Source organism: Budorcas taxicolor, chromosome 11 (assembly GCF_023091745.1).
Source record: "Budorcas taxicolor isolate Tak-1 chromosome 11, Takin1.1, whole genome shotgun sequence".
Lineage (NCBI taxonomy): Eukaryota > Metazoa > Chordata > Mammalia > Artiodactyla > Bovidae > Budorcas > Budorcas taxicolor.
Window position 1 is genome coordinate 66423811 of NC_068920.1, and position 21885 is coordinate 66445695.

The 21885-nt window shown below is 48.0% G+C and overlaps 1 protein-coding gene across 13 annotated transcripts in view; it reads left to right on the forward strand.

Annotated features, from left to right (window-relative positions):
* MAP4K4 (mitogen-activated protein kinase kinase kinase kinase 4) overlaps positions 1-21885 on the forward strand; it is a 146140-nt gene that overhangs the window by 86774 nt on the left and 37481 nt on the right. For all 13 annotated transcript variants that reach the window (XM_052647553.1, XM_052647557.1, XM_052647555.1 and 10 more), the window contains 8 exons: positions 8038-8163; positions 9347-9457; positions 12056-12146; positions 12556-12686; positions 13473-13527; positions 15014-15092; positions 18788-18963; positions 20582-20654. In XM_052647553.1, coding sequence (XP_052503513.1) covers positions 8038-8163; positions 9347-9457; positions 12056-12146; positions 12556-12686; positions 13473-13527; positions 15014-15092; positions 18788-18963; positions 20582-20654 — 842 coding nt within the window. The remainder of the gene's footprint in view (positions 1-8037; positions 8164-9346; positions 9458-12055; positions 12147-12555; positions 12687-13472; positions 13528-15013; positions 15093-18787; positions 18964-20581; positions 20655-21885) is intronic.

Genomic DNA, 21885 nt, shown 5'->3' on the forward strand with positions numbered 1-21885 from the left:
CAGGCTTCCCTGTCCTTCACTATCTCCCGAAATTTGCTCAGATAAATTCATGTCCATTGAGTCTGTGATGCCATCCAGCCATCTCATCCTCTGCCGCCCTCTTCTCCTTTTGCCTTCAGTCTTTCCCAGCATCAGTCTTCTCCTGTTTGCATCAGGTGGCTAAAATATTGGCCAAAATAATTGGTTATACTGTGATAGAAAATAAAAAGTTACATTAGAAAAACCTACATATGTGCATTGGAGAGGCCTTCAAGATCATCCTCAGGCTTAATGGCTCTCTAGGAGGACTCAGGAGTCAGCCTATAACTGGCCTCAGCTGCGATTTACAACCAGGGAAGGACATGAAACAGAGTCAGCAGAGCTCAAGAGGGGTGTGGGGTGGATTCCGAAGAAATCCAGGCACAGACTTCCAGGAGTCCTGGCCCCCTGAAGTCATCATGAAAGACAGGCTTAACTCCTCCAGCAGTGAGAAGGCCTACCACGCGGGCAGCGCTGTCCACCAGGGAAGCTCCTTGGACACTCAGTGCCTGGGGTTTTATTTGGAGCTGGTCACATAAGCACCATCTGCCTAGCATGTCCCCCAAGTTTCAGTCTCGCCGCTGGGAGGTAGGTGTTCAGCGTAAACCCCTCTGTTTGTTCAGACAGCCAAGGAACAGGCAGCTGCTCGTCTCCGCCTGGGGTGCTGGGCACCCTCCCAGTCCAGGCCCCGGGTGCCAGCTCAGGGCGGCTGGGCTCACAGGCCTCTGCGGGGCAGCTGCCCCTGTGTCCGCGCTTTCGTGGTCTCTGTGGGGTCTGGGGCCTCTCGAGGCTGGGCGATCTCCCCTGGCCCTGGAGCCCTGGGCTGTTTCTTCTCTGCTCTTGTTTCTCTTACATCCAGACCTTCTCGGGCCTGGTGTTTTTCTCTTTAATGTGCTGTGTTGTGGCCACAACGTGGAGAGGCTTGGGAGCGGCCACTTCGCAAGGACAGCTGTGTCTGCTTGCCTCTGTGTGTGTAGTGTGACATGCATACAGAAAACTGCACAAGTGACAAACCCAGGACATTTCCAAAAACTGAACTCACCCCACCTAGGAGTCAGCAGCTAAGTGAAAAAACAGCATTGGTAGCAGCCCAGGAATGTGCCTGGCAGTCCCTCCAGTTACCATCCGCTTCCCCTGGGAGGAGCCACTCGCCCAACTTCTAACATGATTACTTTTGCTTGTGTTTGTGGTTGATGTAAAGAGAGTCATAGGCTCGCACTGTGTCTGCTTTTTTGACATCACCTTACGTTTGTGGGAGCCATTCACGCCTCTGCAGGTAGTGGTAATTTACCCTCCCTGCTCTCATCATACTCTTTGACGTCCCACTGGCTTCTGAGAGCGCAGTCTCACCCATGGGTGTCAAGCTGGCCTCGCAGGGTCTTGCGTGCATGTAGCAGGCGCTGAACTGAAACTGCTGCAGGCACAGAAGGAAATCTACCAGGTGGAGGAGCTTCTCCTGGAACCGAGAAGAGACGCTCAGGTGCCTGTCCTAGGGAATCAGACGTTGGCTTTTTAATTTCTTATGTTTGGGACACGATTGTTTCTTTTCTGATTTAATCTTATCTGTTTCACTGCGAGAGTCCAGAGAAAAATCAGGAATATCGCTCACTTCTGAGGACTAGAGTCCCAGTGTTCTGCAGGAACTTCTCTCAAAAATCCTGTCTTCCTTGGCGTTGAACGTCCCTGCAGCCACTGGTCTTCACCAGGGACTTCTTACCCAGTGCTTCTGGGGTGTCTCAATGTCACACCGCTGTTGACTGTTCATTCTTTTAGAGCCACCGGTCACTTTTCTGCTGACTCTGTGAGCTTGGGTTCCAGGCCAGCCTGGGTTCTTACCTGTTGCTTCACTGCTCTCCTCTCCCCCATGGTCCCCAAGACACCTTGCGGGGAGACCTTCTCAGCCCTCTTCGTCCTTTCTGATTGATAATAGGGCTGTTTTAAAATAACGCACACCACCAACCTACCTGTAACCTTGTTCCTAGGGTGTGTTTACACTTTATAGTGATGTAATCAGAACACTCAATAGCTTTTAGCATTTTCTTTATTCCTTCTGTATTTTAAATGATCATAATCAGTGATGAATCTGATGTAATGACCCTCAAAAACAAGATAAAGTAGTCTACACTATCAAGGTCCCTACTTCCTGTAATGAAAATGATCACAATTGGATCTCTTTAAGTTGGATCAGTTGAGATTGGGTGAATTTAAGTGAACAGTGGTAAAGAACCCACCTGCCAGTGCAAGAGACTCAGTCCCTGGCTCAGGAAGAAATGGCAACCCACTCCAGTATGCTTACCTGGGAAATCCCATGGTCAGAGGAGCCTGGTGGGCTACAGACCGTGGGGTCACGGAAGAGTTGGGACACAGCTCAGCGACTGAACAACACAGTGGTCACTTCTGTCCATGAATTGTGTGTGGACAGTGTGTCCTTTAGATCTTGAGCTCCTGCAGAACAGGCCACCTTAAGTGACTTCATGAGACCATGTGACGAGCACTTCTTTTGTTTGTTTTTAATAAGATCTTGAAAAGTGGGCACTAATCACCACTGCACATTCTGATGACTTAATGTATTTTCCTTGACAGACGCTCCTTAAATAACAAGGTTTGCCATCATCTTTATTCTCATAACTCGTCTGAGCATAAGGAACAGCGGAGTTAGGGAAAGGAGGCAGCGTAAGACTTTAAAAAGCCTGACTGAAACGTATGTACTGTTTGAAGCCACTGGTAGACCGTGTATCTCTGTTGACACTTGACTTGAATCTCCCATCCATCACCTTGCTGCCGCGGCCCAGTCCCAGCGTTTGTTACTGTACCGTTTCCAGCATCTGCTCCTTCGCCTGCGTGGGAGGGGGATGCTGGCTGCCAGGCAGTCTCCGAGTGGAGCTGTGACATCATGTCTGATCGATGGACACGGCTGTGGGATTTCCATGTGTGCTTGGCAGCACCCACACAGACACATCTGGTCTGAGCATGCAGTTACCTTCTCCTGTGATGCTGTGAAAATTATTCTGCGTACGATGGAGTAATGCCAAGGGTATTATTGGTACTTACTTGGTGTAGAAGACGTGAGTGGTTCAAGAGCCCGAGATGGTTTTCTGTGCAGACTTGAAGATTCTGGTGAAATCAGATTACCATCGTCTCACCCAGTTTTTGCGTATGAATCACTTAGTCCAGTGCTGAGGGAGACCTGCTGAGCTTTTCCTTGTTCTAAGTTTAAGAAATGGACATTTTGGTAAAACAGGTGGTGACGCAGCAGTACAGACGGTGGCCAGTCGGAGTGGATTTCGTTTGGTTCCAGTCTCAGAAGGTTTGCTGTGTCTCGTTTCTTAGCAGCTCCTGTGCATTTTTGGGGTGAATGCTTAGGGAAGATGTCTGAGGATCACTGGGTTTTTTCCTTTAAATAGTTGTAGAAGGTGTGTATGTGAATTCAGCTTCCCTGGTGATGCGGTGGTAAAGAATCCACCTGCTGGTGCAGGAGATACAAGAGATTCTGGTTTGATCCCTGGGTCAGGAAGGTCCTCTGGAGGAGGAAATGTATTTTTCCTCCAGTGTTTTTGTCTGGAGAATTCCATGGACAGGAGAACCTGGGGGGCTACAGTCCGTGGGATCACAAAGAGTTGGACACAACTGAAACAACTTAGCACATAGCGCGTGCTCACTTGGTCTTTTTCTGTTGGGGCTTTTATCTTGGAACCGATGGATCTTGGGAGATGGATGCTGATTCATTTTAAAGGACGTGTCCTTCTTTCCTCTGACTAGATTCTTTACCTTCCTTCTGCCCGAGAATCTTCCCTGCAGAGTTGTGTTCGCCTCTGTCTGGTTGAATTACCAGTGAATTTAAGTTGTAGGACTTTTTGTGTATCTGAGTCAGACGAGTTAACTTTGGTTCATTCACCTTGCTGTGGTACTGAGTAATATTCTCAGATGTCACTGGGATTTGCAAGTCAAAGGTGATCTTTTCTCATTTCTTTACCACTTAATTTGCAAGTCAAAGGTGATCTTTTCTCATTTCTTTACCAGTTAACAGTCTCATGAAGAAGGGTTTGGTGGTGGTTAACTGAAACAAACTTGTAAGCTATTTTTTTAATGGATATTTTCATTTGAAGTCTATATGTGTTTATACACTTCAGTGGTGATTTTGCTAGAGATCTTTGCATATGTCATTCTATTATGATTCTCTCCATCTAGTAAAGAGAATGAATGATGAATTGCCCTTCCTGTCTTCTGTTGTTCAGCTGTCACTGAGTAGGCTTCTTTCTGTAAGGGGTGTGCTGGGAGAACACTCCCAGTCCTCCTGGACCCTCCCAGTCAGCTGAGGTCCACTTCTGTCTCTTCACAGTTAGTGCCATCAGTGGAAGGAGACAGAATTCAGGCTGCAAGAGTTTAAACAGCATTTTGCCGCATGTATGCTCAGAGTCCGAGCGTTTTAAGGATTCATTAAAAAACCCCACTAGTCCTCTGCCCTGCTTCACGCTCAGACGGTGGGGCGGACAGGACTTGTCAGGTGACTCCCAAACCCCTGGCTGCTCTTAAAGATGACCGTGACGCTCAGATGTCCTCCAGTAGCCAAGAAAGGCAATGGGAAACTCCTCCCCAGCCTCAGCCCAGCCGAGACAAAGGCCTTTTCTGTGGGAGCTTGCTTTCAGTGGGAGAGTCCAAAATTCTACTTGGCACCAGCTGCCTGAGATCACAGGGGAAGCGGGGCGGATCTGGCAGCTGCTTGGTCCCTGGAGGAGACCAGGAGTGGACCTTCCCTTTGTTCCCCACATGTCGCCTCTCCTCTCTCAAGTGACACTTCGTTTTTTTTTCATCTATGCATTACTGTGGCCCCCCCAGAGACGAGCTAGGACTTGGCCGGGTTACTTGCCGGTTCCCCTTTCTTTGCAAATGTGGGGTTTGTTATTGGTTTAGAAATTGTTAGCCTGCTCGGAGTTTGTTTTCTGTGTATCTTCTCTGGCAAAGTGAGGTGTGTGTTTGTGGTGGTGATATGTGTAAATATAGACTGGGGCGAGACCACCAAACCTGTATTTAACTAATGACCGATGGGAGATCTGAACTCCCAGGTTGGTTCATTATCATCCTAAAGATTCTTAGATTTAAAAACACCATATTGAAAGCATTGGCTTCCCAGATGGTGCAGCGGTAAGGAACCCGCCTGCAGATGCAGGAGACACAGGAGATGTGGGTTCGATGCTCGCATTGGGAAGGTCCCCTGGAGGAGGAAATGGCAACCCACTCCAGTATTCTTGCCTAAAATCCCATGGGCAGAGGAGCAGAGTCAGCCTTCACTGAGCATGTGTGTACACACACACACACACACACACACACACACACACGTTGTGATGAGGGTCCCAGATGTACCTGTCTCAAAGCTGTTGAGAGACACTACATTTCTGACGCATAGACAGTGCCTGACAATTAGTGGTGCTAAACACCTTTTTATTTTATAAACTGTGCAATAACCTTCTATTTTAAAACCAGAGAAGCCAGAGAAGGGATGGTTCAAAGAATATACAATCCTTATCCTAAAATGGTGGTTTGAGAGGACAGTATGCCTTCCTCTGAACACCTGTTTCATCTGGCTTCCATGATTTGACTACTGAAGACCCAGAAATACTCTGGCAAATGACATTGATCTGATTACTTTATGTTAGAAAACATTTGGATGTTTCAGTCATATTAGAAAAGCTGTTCCCAAACTGCGCTGAAGCTGTTCTTACGTCATATGTTGTCATTTCTAACTTGCAGCTCCGTTTCAGACCTGTGACTGTATGTCTTACAGTTGGTCGTGAATCATAGTTTCATTATGATATGTGATGGAGTGGCTGCCTAGCTGCATCTTAGGTTCAGGGAGATGCGTTCTGTGTGAGGGTCCGCCAGCAGTGTGACCTGTCTGTATATTGAGTGCTGTTCACACCCACAGACAGTACTGAACTCATGTCTGTAAGGATTTCTAAGCACGTAAGATGTGTCAGGGTTTTAACTTGGTGGTCTTGGCAAACTTCCGGTGCCACTGGAGGTCTTGGTTGTTCTTATACAGAGAGGTGAACGAGATAGAAGACAGTGCTTTGTGCAGTCGCTAGAAAGAAATATATCGAAACCAGTCACATGATGTTGTTTTCTTGCTCAGTCAGTCCGACTCTTTGTAACTGTAGCCCACCAGGCTCCTCTGTCGCAGGCAAGAGTATTGGAGTGGGTTGCCATTCCCTTCTCCAGGGGATCTTCCCAACCCAGGGATCGAACCTGGGTCTCCTGCATTGCAGGCGGGCTCCTCTGTCACAGGCAAGAGTACTGGAGTGGGTTGCCATTCCCTTCTCCAGGGGATCTTTCCAACCCAGGGATCGAACCTGGGTCTCCTGCATTGCAGGCAAATTCTTTACTGTCTGAGCCACGAGGGAAGCCTTGCTTAGTCCATGACATGTTTAAATCATCCATTTGGTATGATTTGCACATGCATGAGATTTCAATGAGAATTACCACACAGCCCAGTGTCTGGACTGCACTTGTGCTCTGCGCCACGTTCACGGCCCTCATCTGTCAAAGTCACGTGACAGCTGTGCCCATCAGCAGCGCGCTGTAGTATCCTCACAGTTACATCTCCGGACCGAGCTGCAAGCCACCACTGTGAGAATCACTGGTGGATGATGATTGTAGGTTCTGGTGTGTATTTGGTTTATAAGCAGTAATGAACAATGGCAAGTTCACTTTCTTTTTCATTTGGTCCCATGGTTAATATCTTAATTGTTCCCCCTTCATGGATCACAGCCTTATCATGGGGAGGAGGCTGGCATAACTCAGTGAAGCGTTGAGCTATGCTGTGCAGGGCCTCCCAAGACAGATGGGTCGCAGTGAAGAGTTCTAGCGTCTTTTATCTTAAAGAACAGTGTTAGTGAACCAAACTTAGGTTCGTTCTGTGAGGCTATATGGAAGGTTCTTGGAGATGCTTGGCTGCACCAGTAGGTCTCGTGTGTGTGTGTGTGTGTGTGTGTGTGTGTGTGTGTGTAGGAAGCGGGGACCTTGGTACACTCACAGGAGTAATTTGTGTTTGTGTGTGTGTGTGTAGGAAGCAGGGACCTTGGTACACTCACAGGAGTAATTTGTGTTTGTGTGTATGTGTGTGTAGGAAGCAGGGACCTTGGTACACTCACAGGAGTAATTTGTCTTTGTGTGTGTGTGTGTAGGAAGTGGGGACCTTGGTACACTCACAGGAGTAACTTGTCTGTGTGTGTGTGTGTGTGTGTGTGTGTGTGTGTGTGTGTAGGAAGCGGGGACCTTGGTACACTCACAGGAGTAACTTGTCTTTATTTTTCCAGACCCATGTTACCACCTGTCTCCTTCGTACCCACTCTGATTGTCCCTCACAGGCTCTTCATTCCTTGCCCTGCTCATCTCATCTCAGTAAAGTGAGAGGCCAGGGAGTGAGCCCAGTCCAGGACAGCCTGCCAGCACCCAGTGGTGTTTGTCTCTGGGCCCCCTGCCTGGCCTGATCTCTTGGAGGAGCCCCCTGTTCAAGACTGAGGGGCTCCTGGGCTGGGCTCAGCCCCCACCTGTGGCCCCGACCCCGGGGATGCTCCTGTGAGAGGCTCTCAGAGGTGAACCTCCTCCATCTTAAATGCTCCAGACAGTTTATACTCACAAGTGTTCTCTAGAAAAGAAACAGCCCTTCCTGGTAATTGATTGAAATAGTATTGGCCAGTTGTTCCCCCCTTTCCTCCCGTTGTAACAGGTGAGCAACTTGAGGCTCAGAGAAGTGGAATGGGCTGCCTGGGGGCATGTGGTCAGCGAACGAGCCTGGTCTGCACGTGCCCTCTGCTGCCTGCTCATCTTTACCTTCTGTTCTTGTTGTCTTGTTTGCTGAGCTTGGGATCACATTGCAGAGGGGGAGCCCCCAGTTCTTGGCAAAGGTCACAGTAACTGTCTCCCTTGCTGGAGGGGCCGGGACCCTCTGATGGCCTGCGTGTGGAGGAAGCCCAGTCATGCATGTCATTCAGACACCGCATGTTTTATTTTTTTCTTAAGGATGAAGAGGAGGAAATCAAACTGGAGATAAATATGCTGAAGAAATATTCTCATCATAGAAATATTGCAACGTATTATGGTGCTTTCATTAAAAAGAGCCCCCCAGGACACGATGACCAGCTTTGGGTAAGCAAGCGTCTCCTGCGTGTTTTGTGGGGTTTCCTTTTTGGTTGTACTAGAAGGGCATTAAGAACCTTCCAGAGGAAGGGGAGAGAAAAGCAAAGAAATAGGGTAAAGTCTGGTATCTTCCCTGGACTTCTCAGTGGAAGGTATCCTGAATGTTTATTTTGGTGTTGATTTCACATTGCAGGGAAAAGAGTTTGTGTTTTGGGAATAAGGTGGCACAGTGAGAGAGAGGGGAAACACGCAAAATAGCAAGGAAGTTAGGAGCTTGAAATCAAGAGCAATGTGATAAAAGCTTTATGGACATGAGTGTAGTGTCTCAGCAACATGCATTTTCTTTACTTCCGTGGGAGTGAGAGACAAACTGCAAGACAATAAACTTCGTTCTGTAATTTACTAAGAGCAGCGGATTTCAGGTAAATTTGTGGAGTTTATACATGTTCAGCCTTACCTCTTGAACACGTTTCAAGATGATGACACTGAGATAGTGCTGGCTCTGTAGTGATCACGTTAGTTCTGCCAAAAATACTGGACTTACAGAGCGGGAAGATAGATGACTACTCTTCTGATTTTTTTCTTTTAAAGTCATTGTAGAATATTTGCAAAGTTAGGAAAGTAAAAGGGAAAAAAATTACCTTTATTTCTATTACCCGTATCTAAACATGGTTAAAATTTTAGAATAGTTCAGTTCATTTTCTAAATATTTTATACTTTGTTCATATTGTTCAAACATTTAAGTATTGTAAAGAGTGTCTTGTGAAAAGTTCTGTGCTGCTTAAAATTAGTCCTCCTCTTTTGCACTAACCCCAGTTAACGTAAAATAGTTGGAGAATCACAGCGTTGTGGAAAGTAGAACATTTCTGATGCTGGCAAGTGAGACGCCTGTTGGGGAGTATCTGGGTTAGGTTTCTGATGACTGGGCGTTGGCTAAGGACAGACGGCCCACCTGTGCCTCGGCCCGGGCTGTGCTGTGGAGTGAGGACCCCACTGTCCTGGACCCGTGTGCGTGCCCAGGAGGTGGGGTGGTGGAATACGCGCTCAGAAGTTTGGTGCCTCCACAGTGATCACGTGCCCAGACCTTTAGGAAAAGGGTGGAGTTAGACCGCCCCCGGCTGCCCAGGGAGGGTGCTGACGCCTGTGATGCTCTGACCACCGGAGGGACTTATCCATGTCTTGTCTTCTCCAGCTCGTTATGGAGTTCTGTGGGGCCGGATCCATCACAGACCTCGTCAAGAACACCAAGGGCAACACGCTAAAGGAAGACTGGATAGCCTACATCTCCAGGGAGATCCTGCGGGTAAGCCGCCCTGAGCTCGGCTTTTCGCATTTGCTGCTTGTGGTGGCTGTTCAGTCGCTCAGTCGTGTCTGACTTTTGGCGACCCCATGGACCGTAGCGCTCCAGGCGCCCTGTCCCTCACCAGCTCCCAGAGCTTGCTCAAACTCATGTCCGTCGAGTCGGCGATCCATCCGACCACCGCATCCTCTGTCACCCCCTTCTCCTGCTGCCCTCTGTCTTCCCCAGCATCAGTTGCTACTGTACAGATTATTATTTTCACAACAACCAACGATTCTGTATAGCCAGTTGGCTTTGACAGTTGAAGCCACATCACGATGTTGACTCTGGCCTGTATCTAAAGAAACCAGACTTAAAACAGTTGTGTGTGTGGTTTGTTTTTTTTTTTTAATTGTAATTTATTCCTCTGAATTCATCCTGCAGTTATTCAAAAGAAAATCAGAGTGCAGAGGAGGAGAAATAATCTCTTAACTCATGTTGTTTATGGAAATCCTGTGTCTGAGCTTGTAAATCAATATTAATGGTGCTCAATGCTGGCTTTCAGAGTCATCTTCTGGGCTTTGGCATTAGCAGAATCTGCTGCAGTATTTACGAGGGAAAGTTGTTGTGTTTAATGTTATTTACAGCCAGTTGGAAAGCTGGTTTATGGTCTTTGAGCAAGTTTCGGAGCTACCAAATGATTTTAGCAGCTTCTGAATGATTCTTTTCAGTAGCGGAGCCGTTGTGGCAGCGCAGACAGTGTGTTTGGAAATAATGTATTTGAAAACTGCTTGTGAGTTGCCCACGGGCTTCTTCTCTTTGGTCAACTGTCACAGTTTTCTCTCTACTTTCCCTATAAATCACACGCTTAAATGACTTGGTTGGATTTCATTTACGGACCACATTTGAAACATAAAGACTATGGAATTGAATTGGGACCTAATTGTTTAAAAAACCTGTTACTTTATTTTTTATGTATAGGTAAATTTATGTTTAAGCTTCACAGAGGACTGCAGGTTTTTAAAAATGCTGTCTAGAATTCATGGAGACAGTTTGAATTTCTTTTTATTTTGTTTACAGAGCCCTTGAAAATAGATAATTCTCTTAAGACAACTAGTTGGATAGGGAGAGATGGGAGACCTGTCTTTGTATCATCACATACACATGTCATTATAAAAGCATGAGAATTCTTTTGTGGTTACTAAAGGAGCCTTAACGTGTGAGACTAAGCCTCCCGCCTCACACTGCTGTGAGTGGGCACCTGCGATGTCCTGAGAGCAGAGTTGTTGTTTAGTCACTGAGTCGTGTCTGACTCTTTGTGACTCCATGGACTGTAGCCCGACAGGCTCCTCTGTCCATGGGGTTCTCCAGGCAAGTATACTGGAGCGGGTTACCATTTCCTTCTCCAGGGCATCTTCCTAAACCAGGGATCAGATCTGCCTCTCGTGCTTTGGCAGGTGGATTCTTTACCACTGAGCCACCTCTGAAGCCCCATGATAACAATAAAACCCCACTAAAATGTTAAACAGGAAAAATCAAGTAAACTGAACTCATCTACCCTTTCTCAGTTGCCGCATCTTAGACTGGATAGGTCACTTGTGCCTTGGGAGGCAGCTGCACATTGGGCTCTCTGGCAGAAGTCGGGACAAGTAGCATTGTGAGAATGCTGCCTTTTTGTCTTTCTGACCATATTTGGATGCAAACTGCGTTTCTGTTCTCCCACCACCTCTCATCAGAGGCATGCTCCGGGCTTCATTCCAGATACGAGGTCCTCAAAAAGTGCTGTGTGCCCATTAGGGCTTATTTCCTTGGGAGAAAAAGAAAGATGCTTGACTGGCACATGAAGCTCTGTGGATGGCAAAGCCGTTGTAGAGGTGGGGTCAGTCAGTAGTTCAAGCTTGTGGCTCTTTGGTGGGAAAACCAGGCTGGGTTCAAGGGCCAGACCTTGAAGCCCATTCTCACCCTTGCTTTTCCCCTGGGATGCATGCGGTTCACATCTCCCCCCAGGCTCACCCACTGCACAGTGGGCGTGCAGCGTGGGAAAAGAGCCGTCCTGTACAGAAACAGCACACGTGGCGGGAGAGACACTGCAGATGGCGCCTGCACGCGTGCCTTCAGGAAAAGAGTGGCAGGGCCACCCGCAGCCTGGCCCTGACCCCTCGGGGCTGGGGCTGCGTGTCTCTGGTGTCACTGGTGATACCTCGCTGGACACACACTGAAGCTGAATTCTGTGCACACTTTATTTTTCAGTATTTCTTTGTCTGCTCCGGGTCTTAGGTGTGGCATGCAGACTTAGTTGTCCCACAGTATGGGGATGTTAGCTCCCCAGCCAGGGATAGAACCTGCATCCCCTACATTGGAAGGTGGATTCTTAACCACTGGACCACCAGGGAAGAACCAGAGAATGGGTTTTGTTTTGTTTTCTTTCTTTCTTTTTTTTAATCTTTTGGCCACACTAAGTGATATGTGGGATCTTGGTTCCCTGACCAGGTATCCATTCCGTGTCTCCTGCATTGGAAGGTGAATTCTTAACCCCTGAACCATGGAATATTATAAGGAGTGCATTCTGGACTGTTCACTGACAGCATCAGAGAACTAAATCTCTCTGTGTCTTGCCTGCAGGGCCTGGCCCATCTCCACATCCATCACGTGATCCACCGCGATATCAAGGGCCAGAATGTGCTGCTGACCGAGAACGCAGAGGTGAAGCTGGGTAAGTGTGATCTGATGCCCGCCAGGGAGCGGTCCTCTGTTGGCATCACCCTCGTTTCCCCTTCCGTCCATTTTGGAGAAGTGGGAACCAGGCTTACCTCTTAGCGTGGCTCCAGGCCCACTTCATCCATGCCCCAGACTCCCCCGGCAGTCCCTCTGGTGGTCCCTGTGGGAAACTCAGGGACGGGTGGGTACAGGCCCCTGGGGAACCCCCCAGGCTGGTCGAGCATCTTGGCGCTATGGTGACTTGGCTCTGGAGGGGGCGCTCCTTATCTGTGTTGCTGGGGGGTCGCATATCCACGCGGTGCTGGTGTATGGTTTACTCTGAAGACCCTGCTCCTCTCTGTGTCCACGTCCTGTTTACTGGTTTGCTCACTGTGGTCCACTTTCCTTCCTTCCTCCGACTGCAGTGGACTTCGGAGTGAGCGCCCAGCTGGACAGGACCGTGGGGAGGAGGAACACGTTCATAGGCACCCCATACTGGATGGCCCCCGAGGTCATCGCCTGTGACGAGAACCCCGATGCCACCTACGATTACAGGGTAAGGTGCCACCAGCCTGGCCTCGTGGGCTCTGCCAGTCCTCCCCGTCGCTGCTCCAGCGAGCACCGCATGGACTCCTGCTGTAGGGCACATCTGCCGGGACAGTATTTTTAGGCTTTGTGTGTGTGTGTGTGGTCCATTTCTGCATCAGCTCTGTTCTAAGTCAGGTGCTGCTTTCAAGGCGGGAGGGGTCACTGTCAGTCTCAGAAATTTTTTTGTCTCAAGTCAATTCAGCGCTTCTGCTGTTTACTGTTCTTTTTAATTTGAAGAGTATCAGGTATTTATTATTTCAGAAATATTGTCAGGTTACATAGCAAGCACTTTGTGAAATTTCAGAGTCTTGCTAAAGAGCTGTGCACCTTTGCTTTCATCACAAATGTGTTTAAACTCTGAGAGTGACCTCTAGAGACGTGTATCAATAATGCACTTCTTGATCCTGATCATCAGACTCTGGCTGAGAGTTGGATCATAGGTACGGCAGCTGGTTCTAATTAATGATCATCATTATCATTATTGCATAACTTTTTACAAAGCTGTACAATACAAGGCAGATTGTATAGCTTTTCCATCACCCTCTTCATGAGTTGACTGAACTTTATGAGCTGATCATTTATTTACTTGGAAGATGTTCTTCCAGATGTGTTTGTGCTTGTAATTTCGTGGCAGACTTCCTTTTGGTTTGTACCCCCAAAGAATGCATTTATGTGGTTTGTGTGAATGCCCAGTGGTGGTGAGTCCCTGGCCTCACAGTGAGGATGGTGCCCTAACGTCTGCTTTGTTCTGCAGAGTGACCTCTGGTCCTGTGGCATCACTGCCATTGAGATGGCTGAAGGCGCTCCCCGTAAGTAGCCTGCCTTCCTTGTTAGCCCAGTTCTGTGCAACGTAAACCTGGTCTCGTGGCTTCAGAAACAGTGGTTTCATGGATGGAGTTGTTCCTGGTGGGGTGTTCAGATGAAGGCATCATAAATACAGTGGAGTTTTAGATGTGAAAGGAGTTCTTGGCACACATCAGTCCTTCTGAAGGTCTCCCTGAGGTTCATGGCCTGCGTTACCTGTTAAGTTGTAATTAGATGTGTGACCTGGATTTATTCTGACATCAGATAATGACAGCCCACTCCAGTATTTTTGCCTGGAGAAATCCCATGGACAGAGGAGCCTGGTAGACTCAGTCCATGGGCTTGCAAAAGTTGGACAGGACTAAGCGTGCACACACACACACAATAATAGGCAATAATTTTTCTTTTTACAGTTTGAACTTAGTATTCAGTGAAACTGGTCCTAACACAGGAAATTTCCATTTTACTTATGTGTTGACTTTAAAAATAGAGGCACAACCTTTGATCCATGGAATTTATTTATATTTTGGTATTACCTGTGAAATTTTGCTTCCACTTTGGTTTAAATCAGTGACAACTTCGTAAAATTTATTTTTAATGAGGAATAGAGTAGAATTGCAGAGAGCAAAGGGAAAGAAAGAAACCCATTATTTTCCGCTGGTCCCCCTTGAATATATGACATTTGGTACATAGTTGCTGCTGACTAAACATTTGTTGAATGAATGACATCAGGTTGCCCCCAGCTAGGGGTTGGTTGCACTGCAGAAGTGGCCGTCGGCGCCGGTCACCCTGTGCTCCATCGTGTCCCCCGAGGGCCTGAGACGGGGCAGGGCTGCCAGATGCTTTGTCTGGTTCCCTTTCGCAGCGGGAACAGCACCCTCCTTTTCTTTGGCCCTATCTCCCAGCTGTCTTGTAAGGTGCTTGTGAAGGTAAATAAATACACGGAAATACCTGTTGTGACATACTTGTGCGTCCAAGTGCACCTCTCACGCCTTCACTGGGCCAGTGATCAGAGGGTAAACAGTCATCAAACAAAATGAAACAGTCCCACTCACTCCCTGATTTCAGGAACACTCACTCTGACAGTAAGCATTGAACATGCCTGCTAGTGCTCCTGAGTTCCAGGCATTGTGTGAAGAAGGCCTTTACAGCTGTGTCTCATTTAATCCTCACGACAGTCCTGTGAAAATAAAGATATTTTCTTTGTCATCCGATAGATGACTTAAGCTGTCAACCCCTTTAGGACTTTGAATCAGTATTTATCTTTGATTTATGAACGCTTTCCAGTGTCTGTTCCAAATGGCCTGTTCGTCCCGTTGCTCTTGTCCTCCTCGTGTTTTGCTGTGCTTCGGTGGGGGGTTCAGGGTATGTTCTCAGCTGCGTAACTAGATGTGCAGACAACAGGCAGAGCGTGTGGTGTCATGAATGGGTCCGGGAATTGGAGACCGAGTGAGCTGAGTGCCCAACTGACACGCCCTCTCCTCTCCCCAGCTCTCTGTGACATGCATCCCATGAGAGCCCTGTTTCTCATCCCCCGAAATCCTCCTCCCCGGCTGAAGTCCAAAAAATGGTAAGATACACGTGCTTTGTGGTTGTCATTCTGTTCCTTTAAAAAAATAGTGTTCCGTTTTAGTTTGACCTCAGGACAGAATCCTGGCCATTCTGACTGCCAAAGAACTCAGGAGTCAGTGTTACAAAGTGTATTGCTTTAGTTTTTAATGTTTTTTTTCCTCTTGATCCGTTGTCCTTGAACGATAAAAATAGCACCAAGTGACTCTATGAACACCAATGCAATATTTTAAAAAAGGTTCTATTTTAATATTTAAATATACCTCTCAGTGTAATGGGCTTCCCTGGTGGCCCAGACAGTAAAGAATCTGCCTGCAGTGCAGGAGACTCGGGTTCCATCCCTGGGTCAGGAAGATCCCCTGGAGAGGGGAATGGCAACCCACTCCAGCATTCTCGTCTGGAGAATTCCCTGGACGGAGGAGCCTCGCGGGCTGCAGTGCCTGGGGTCGCAAGGAGCCGGACACGGCTGAGTGGCCAACACATGCACTTCAGCGGCTGAGGTTTGCGCTTCTTGGGGGCGCGTCCTCTGATGTCCTGGAGCAGCGGTCCCCAGCCTGTTGGGCACCAAGGACCGGCTTCATGGAAGACAGTTTTCCTACTGACTGGGGTTGGGGGGAAGGTTTTGGGGTGATTCAAGAGCATTACATTCAGGATGCGAGCTCCTCTGAGAATCTCACGCTGTGGCTGAGCTGCCAGGGGGTGGAGCTCGGGTGATAGAGCGAGCGATGAGGAGTGGTGGCAAATGCAGGGGAGGCCTCACCCTGCTGCCCGCCGCTCACCTCTTGCTGTGTGGCTGGTTCCTAAGGGCCGTGGGCTGGGACGGATCTGGGGCTTGGGGTGCCCTGTTCCAGAGTCCCTCTGGTCCACCGGTGTAGACACGCACATGTATTTTCACCCTTGTTTCTCCTCTGTCTTCCCATCTTCCCCTCTCACCTGCTGGCGAGATTTCCTTCTCCCTTCATCCTTTCTTTCACCACATTCAGCTCCAGGGAACTGAGGTTGTCTGGTTCCACTTACCAGTTCTTGGAGAGGTTCTTTAAGGCAACGACCGAGCCGCAGTTGGTCTCCTGTATTAAAACATGGCAACCATGTGCGGCCACGTGTGAACAGTAGGTGTCACTAGGGAGTCAGCTGTGGGGCTGGGTGACACTTGATCCGGCTCACGCTAAACTGAACAGCACTCCTTTTCTCTTTGCTTTTTCTCATATTTTACTAAAGGGAGTTTATGCGCCATCTTCAGGGTATTTTCACAGTTTGTAAGTCAGTCAGTTATTCCGTCCATGACTTGCAGGCGTGGATCAACTGCTGTGTGTACAGCACGGTGAAATAGAGAGACGCGTGTAGGTAACAGTGCAGTCTCCCTGGGCTCTTTCACCAGACTGCCTCAAGCTTAGCTGCATCAGATGCATTCTCAGCAGTTCACATCACTGCCTCAGCTTACCCGGGTGTTCCGAAGGGTCGAGGGGGTCACAGATGTGAAGGCTTTCTTCCTTTACGGATGCGGTCTTCCTGTCCACAGGTTGTGAATTTCCACAACCACTCAGGCAGAAGTGGCCTTTGAAAAATGATCAGCAAATTCTCAGCAGAAGCTGACAGTTGCGTTTAAAGACTATATCGTAGCTGATCGGTTCTCTGATGTTAATCTGTACATGGCCCATGAGAAGCCCTTTGGAATTCTTTATCTTAGGGCTCCATCCTCAAGCTCTCCAGTGTGAAGGTCTGAGGAGTGACCCAGGCATGTGTATTTTTAATGAACTCCCCAAATGATCCTCCTGGGTCCCGGGGTTTGGGAATCCATGTGCTGTAGCGTTCCTCTGCCGCTGTGTAGAGTCCTGTGCGTTCCTCCTTAACCTCCTTAAACAAGGCCACAGCTTCTTCAAGTGACTGAGGGCCCGTCTCTGCCTTGAACCTGACCTGGTTCTTTTAACGCTTTTTCCACTTTTCATTGCAGCATCAGAAAGCAGTTCACTGTCCCGCTTGGACTCTGCTGCCTTGTCCCTCTGGAACGGTGGCTTTTCTTGGGAAGGTTAAATATCCTCCTTTTTCTTGATATTGGAACCACTCCACTGTCTCAGTTCTTTTTTCTTCCTCACAATTTGATTATACATCTGCTATTGAATATACATACACTGTTTCCTATGTGGATGTCTTACAGAGCCCAGCATAAACAAATGTAAATTGTTGACACATAAATATTTGTTGGATTGAGCAAAAACAGTAAGTTCTGAGTACAAGTAGAGGACAGTAGAACTGATTCTCTCTTTGCCAGTTTTTTTTTTAATACTTAATTTTATATTGGAGTATGGTTAGTTTCAAGTGTACAGTGATTCAGTTATTCATATACATACACCTTCCTTGTCAAATTCTTTCCCCATTTAGGTTATTACAGAGTATTACACAAAGTTTCCCTCTGCTATACAGTAGGTTCTTGTCATTATCTGTCTTATTCATTTATTTTTTTTAACTTTTTATTTTATATGGGAGTGTAGCCAGTTAATAATGTGATAGTTTCAGGTGGACAGAAAGAACTCTTAAAGCATGAAGTAACTGGAAAGGACTGAACTCATTCTCTCAATCACATTTTTAAAGACTGAATAACTCATTCATTCAACAGAAATTTATTGCATACCTATTGTAGTTGACGTGCTCAGAGCTGGGCCTTGCTGACAAATGGGAAAGCGGGAACCAGTCCTGACCTGTTCGGTTATAAACCAGAAGGAGAGACAGAGACATAAAGGTGAAGTGTGCAGTGTGTTACGTGCAGAGAGCCCCAAATGAAGGGCTCCTGCCTTGGGTCGTGTGTGGTGCAGTGTTGCCAGGAAAGGTTTATGGACAGGAGCCGTCTGAGCAGAGTCTCCAATAACAGGGCGGCTGAGAGTGTCTCCGCTGAGGCCACGGAGAGGTCACCATAAGCCAGAAACGGAGAAATGAGCAACAGTAAAGTGTCTGGTGGGGTAGGTGTTGGCAGCAGGGTCACTGCCCCCTCAGCACTGTTGTTTCTGCCTTTGTGCATTAAGTATAGGACTTCCTTGGTGGCTCAGTGGTAAGGAATCCACCTGCTAACGCACAAGACACGGTTCAATTCCTGGGTGGGGAAGATCCTTTGGAGGAGGGAATGGCAACCCAATCCAGTATTCTTGCCTGGGAAATCCCATGGCCAGAGGAGCTTGGAGGGCTCCAGTCCATAGGGTTGCAAGAACCGGACATGACTTAATGGCTGAACAGTGACATTAAGGGTAGAGAGCTGATGCATAACTCAGCCTAAAACTGATGGACATGTTACCCTAACAAGATCCAGAGCCTTGAATCCCTTCCTTGGGTCCCTGTCTTGTCCCTCTCTCGCTCTTTCTGTGTCTGTCCTTGTCTGTAAGGATCCACCATCTCTCTGTCACCTTCACGTTAGTGAAGACCTTCCTGCACTCGCTTCCCTCCTCCGCCTGATTCCACGATGAACAAGCATCATTAACTCCCACTGCCCCTGCGGCTCCCACTGTGCAGCGTGACTCCTAAACTGTGTTTAAGTGATGCTCTGGCCCCAGGGTCCCTGCTTCGTTCCTGCTCCCCGTGCATTTGCAGCGTTGCTCATAGTGACTCCTGAAGCCCCGCCTCATGTACCAGCTTGTAAGGTACTGATATTTTGGAGCTTTGCTCTTCATAGTAGAAATCTGATGATGTTTTTTTTACTTTCTCTTTTAGGTCCAAGAAGTTTTTTAGTTTTATAGAAGGATGCCTGGTGAAGAATTACATGCAGCGGCCCTCCACCGAGCAGCTTCTGAAGCATCCTTTCATTAGGGATCAGCCGAACGAAAGGCAGGTTAGAATCCAGCTTAAGGACCATATAGACCGGACCAGGAAGAAGAGAGGAGAGAAAGGTATGAAGTCTGGTTTTGTTTTCATCTTAAATATTCTTTTAGTTTTTTGCCAACCAGAGTAGGTTATTCCTTTCCTACTCGAGTTTGGGCTCATCTGGCCGGGGCTTGAGTGTCGAGACCGGGTTGGTCTAGGGGCCAACCTGGCTCCGGCAGTGGTGACCCCGGGTAGTGGGGCCCTGTGGCTGGTCAGTACGTGATGCTGTCTTGCCCTGCCTCAGGGCACATCTTGATGGCTGTGCTTCTTACTGCCCTGGGGGTCTTGTGCTCTGAGTGGGCCGTGCAGAGCTCGGCATGTCGGCCACAATTGTCACCATTGGTCTGTTACACACTTCTCTCCTGCTCAGGGGTTTCCAGTGCTTTATGCTGCTGTGGGGGCTGTGACAGCCTGTGCTTTGGTCTCCTTTTGCTGTTCTGTTTCATCGGTTTTTCCCTGGTTCCACCTTTATACTTACTAGCTTATTTATTTTAGTTGAAGTATAGTTGATTTACAATGTTGCTTTCATTTCTGATGTAAAGTGATTCAGTCATATATATATATATATATATATATATATATATTCTTTTTCATATACTTTTCCATATGGTTTGCTGCAGGATGTTGAATATAGGGCCCTGTGCCGTTTGGTAGGATCTTGTTGTTGATTTTGTATGTAGTAGTGTGTATCTGGCGGCTTCCCAGGTGGTGCTAGTGGTAAAGAACCTGCCAGCCAGTGCAGGTAGGCATGAGAGACTCAGGTTCGATCCCTGGGTCGGGAAGATCCCCTGGAGGAAGAGGGCACGGCCACCCACTCCAGTAATCTTGCCTGGAGAAGCCTGTGCACAGAGGAGGCTGGCGGGCTACGGTCCACACGGTTGCAAACAGTTGGACGCAACTGAAGCGACTTAGCATACAGTGTGCTGTGGTATCTTCTAGCCCCAAACTCTTACTTTATCCTGTCCCTCTCCTTCCCCCTTGGTAGCCATCAGTTTGTTTTCTGTGTGTGTGACTCTGTTTCTCTTTGCATGTAAATCAGTCGGTTTGTATCTTTTTGTTTGGATTTCACCAATATGTGATATCATATGGTGCTTGTCTTCCTCTGCCTGATTTACTTCACCTTTATAATTCTGGGGAGCATGTGACTTTGGTTTTCTGCTCTGAGTACCTACTTTTTCTCCATCCAGCAGACTTTTGTCTGCCTTTGTCTAAGATGATCCCTAAGTGCTAAAAATAACTGAATATATTCTTTTATTGCCTTAGTTTAGTCAGTTAAATCTCTCTCTCTTTTTGTTTTGACATCAGAGTGGACTTTGTGAATTTGTTGATGCTCATGGCCTATTTTTCTTTCAAGTCCTGGGCTCTGTAGCCCCTCTCCCAGCTCTGTGCCCCCTGAGCCAAGCATCCCACAAGGGATTGTCACGAGAATAAGGGAATCAGCTCTTCTGCTGGCCCAGGGCCTGAGCACCCATCCCAGTGGGACTCACCGTCAAGGCCCTCCTCTCCGCCAGTTCCCCACACACGTTACTGTTTTCTCCAAGAATATGCGGTTTATACTCAGTGGTGATGCTTTCGGAGAAGCTGGCCTTACATGCACTGTTGCCATTTGTGAATGACCCGCTCATCCTGTCCCTTTCTTTACAGATGAAACCGAGTATGAGTACAGTGGGAGTGAGGAAGAGGAGGAGGAGGCGCCTGAGCAGGAGGGGGAGCCCAGGTAAGGACAGGGCACTCGTGTCCCTGCTGGGGTTAGGGTTGCCGGGGACGCCCTTGTCGTGTGAAGGAGTCGTCAGATACTCTGAAAATGCCTTAATATCTTCCGTCCTTCCGTCCCTTCAAAGACTGTTGTGAAACACCCTCCCCACTCTGGAGCGCCCTGCTGCTTCTTTGCTGAGACTATGTTGCCTCCTCTCCCCACGGTTTGGAAATGGGCAGCTGTGTTTGGGTAGGTTGGGCCAGGGCAGCTTACCCACGGTGGTTCTTGCTCCAGAAGGTGTGGGTGGAAGACGTCTTGTAGTGTGTGACCCAGTCCTGCACAAATTGAATTGTCCCGTTCACAGGCCGCTTAGGGCTGCCACTGAAACCACTACAGTCTTCCCCAAAATTCGTCGGTTGGTTGGTTGGTTGGTTTTCCTCTTCCCACCCGTGTGGTCACCAGCATTCACTGCCTTTATGACGATGCGTTCTGGCCTGATCCATTCTGTAGTCTATTTTGGCCTTCTGTGGCTCCCCAAGACACAGTGAAGCAGAAGGTTGAAGATTTGGTAGCAGGAACCTCATCAATTCAGTTCAGTTCAGTCGCTCAGTCGTGTCCGACTCTTTGCGACCCCATGAATTGCAGCACGCCAGGCCTCCCTGTCCATCAGCAACTCCTAGAGTTCACTCAAACTCATGTCCATCAAGTCGGTGATGGCATCCAGCCATCTCATCCTCTGTCATCCCCTTCTCCTCCTGTCCCCAATCCCTCCCAGCAATCCAATGAGTCAGTTCTTTGCACGAGGTGGCCAAAGTATTGGAGTTTCAGCTTTAACATCAGTCCTTCCAATGAACACCCAGGACTGATCTCCTTTAGAATGGACTGGTTGGATCTCCTTGCAGTCCAAGAGACTCTCAAGAGTCTTCTCCAACACCACAGTTCAGAAGCATCAATTCTTCGGCACTCAGCGTTCTTCACAGTCCAACTTTGATATCCACACATGACCACTGGAAAAACCATAGCCTTGACTAGACGGACCTTTGTTGGCAAAGTAATGTAACTAGATAACCTAGCTATCTAGGTTGGTAACTAGATAGCATAAGTTTTCTTCCAAGGAGTAAGCGTCTTTTAATTTCATGGCTGCAATCACCATCTGCAGTGATTTTTGGAGCCCCCCAAAATAAAGTCTGACACTGTTTCCCCATCTATTTCCCATGAAGTGATGGGACCAGATGCCATGATCTTCGTTTTC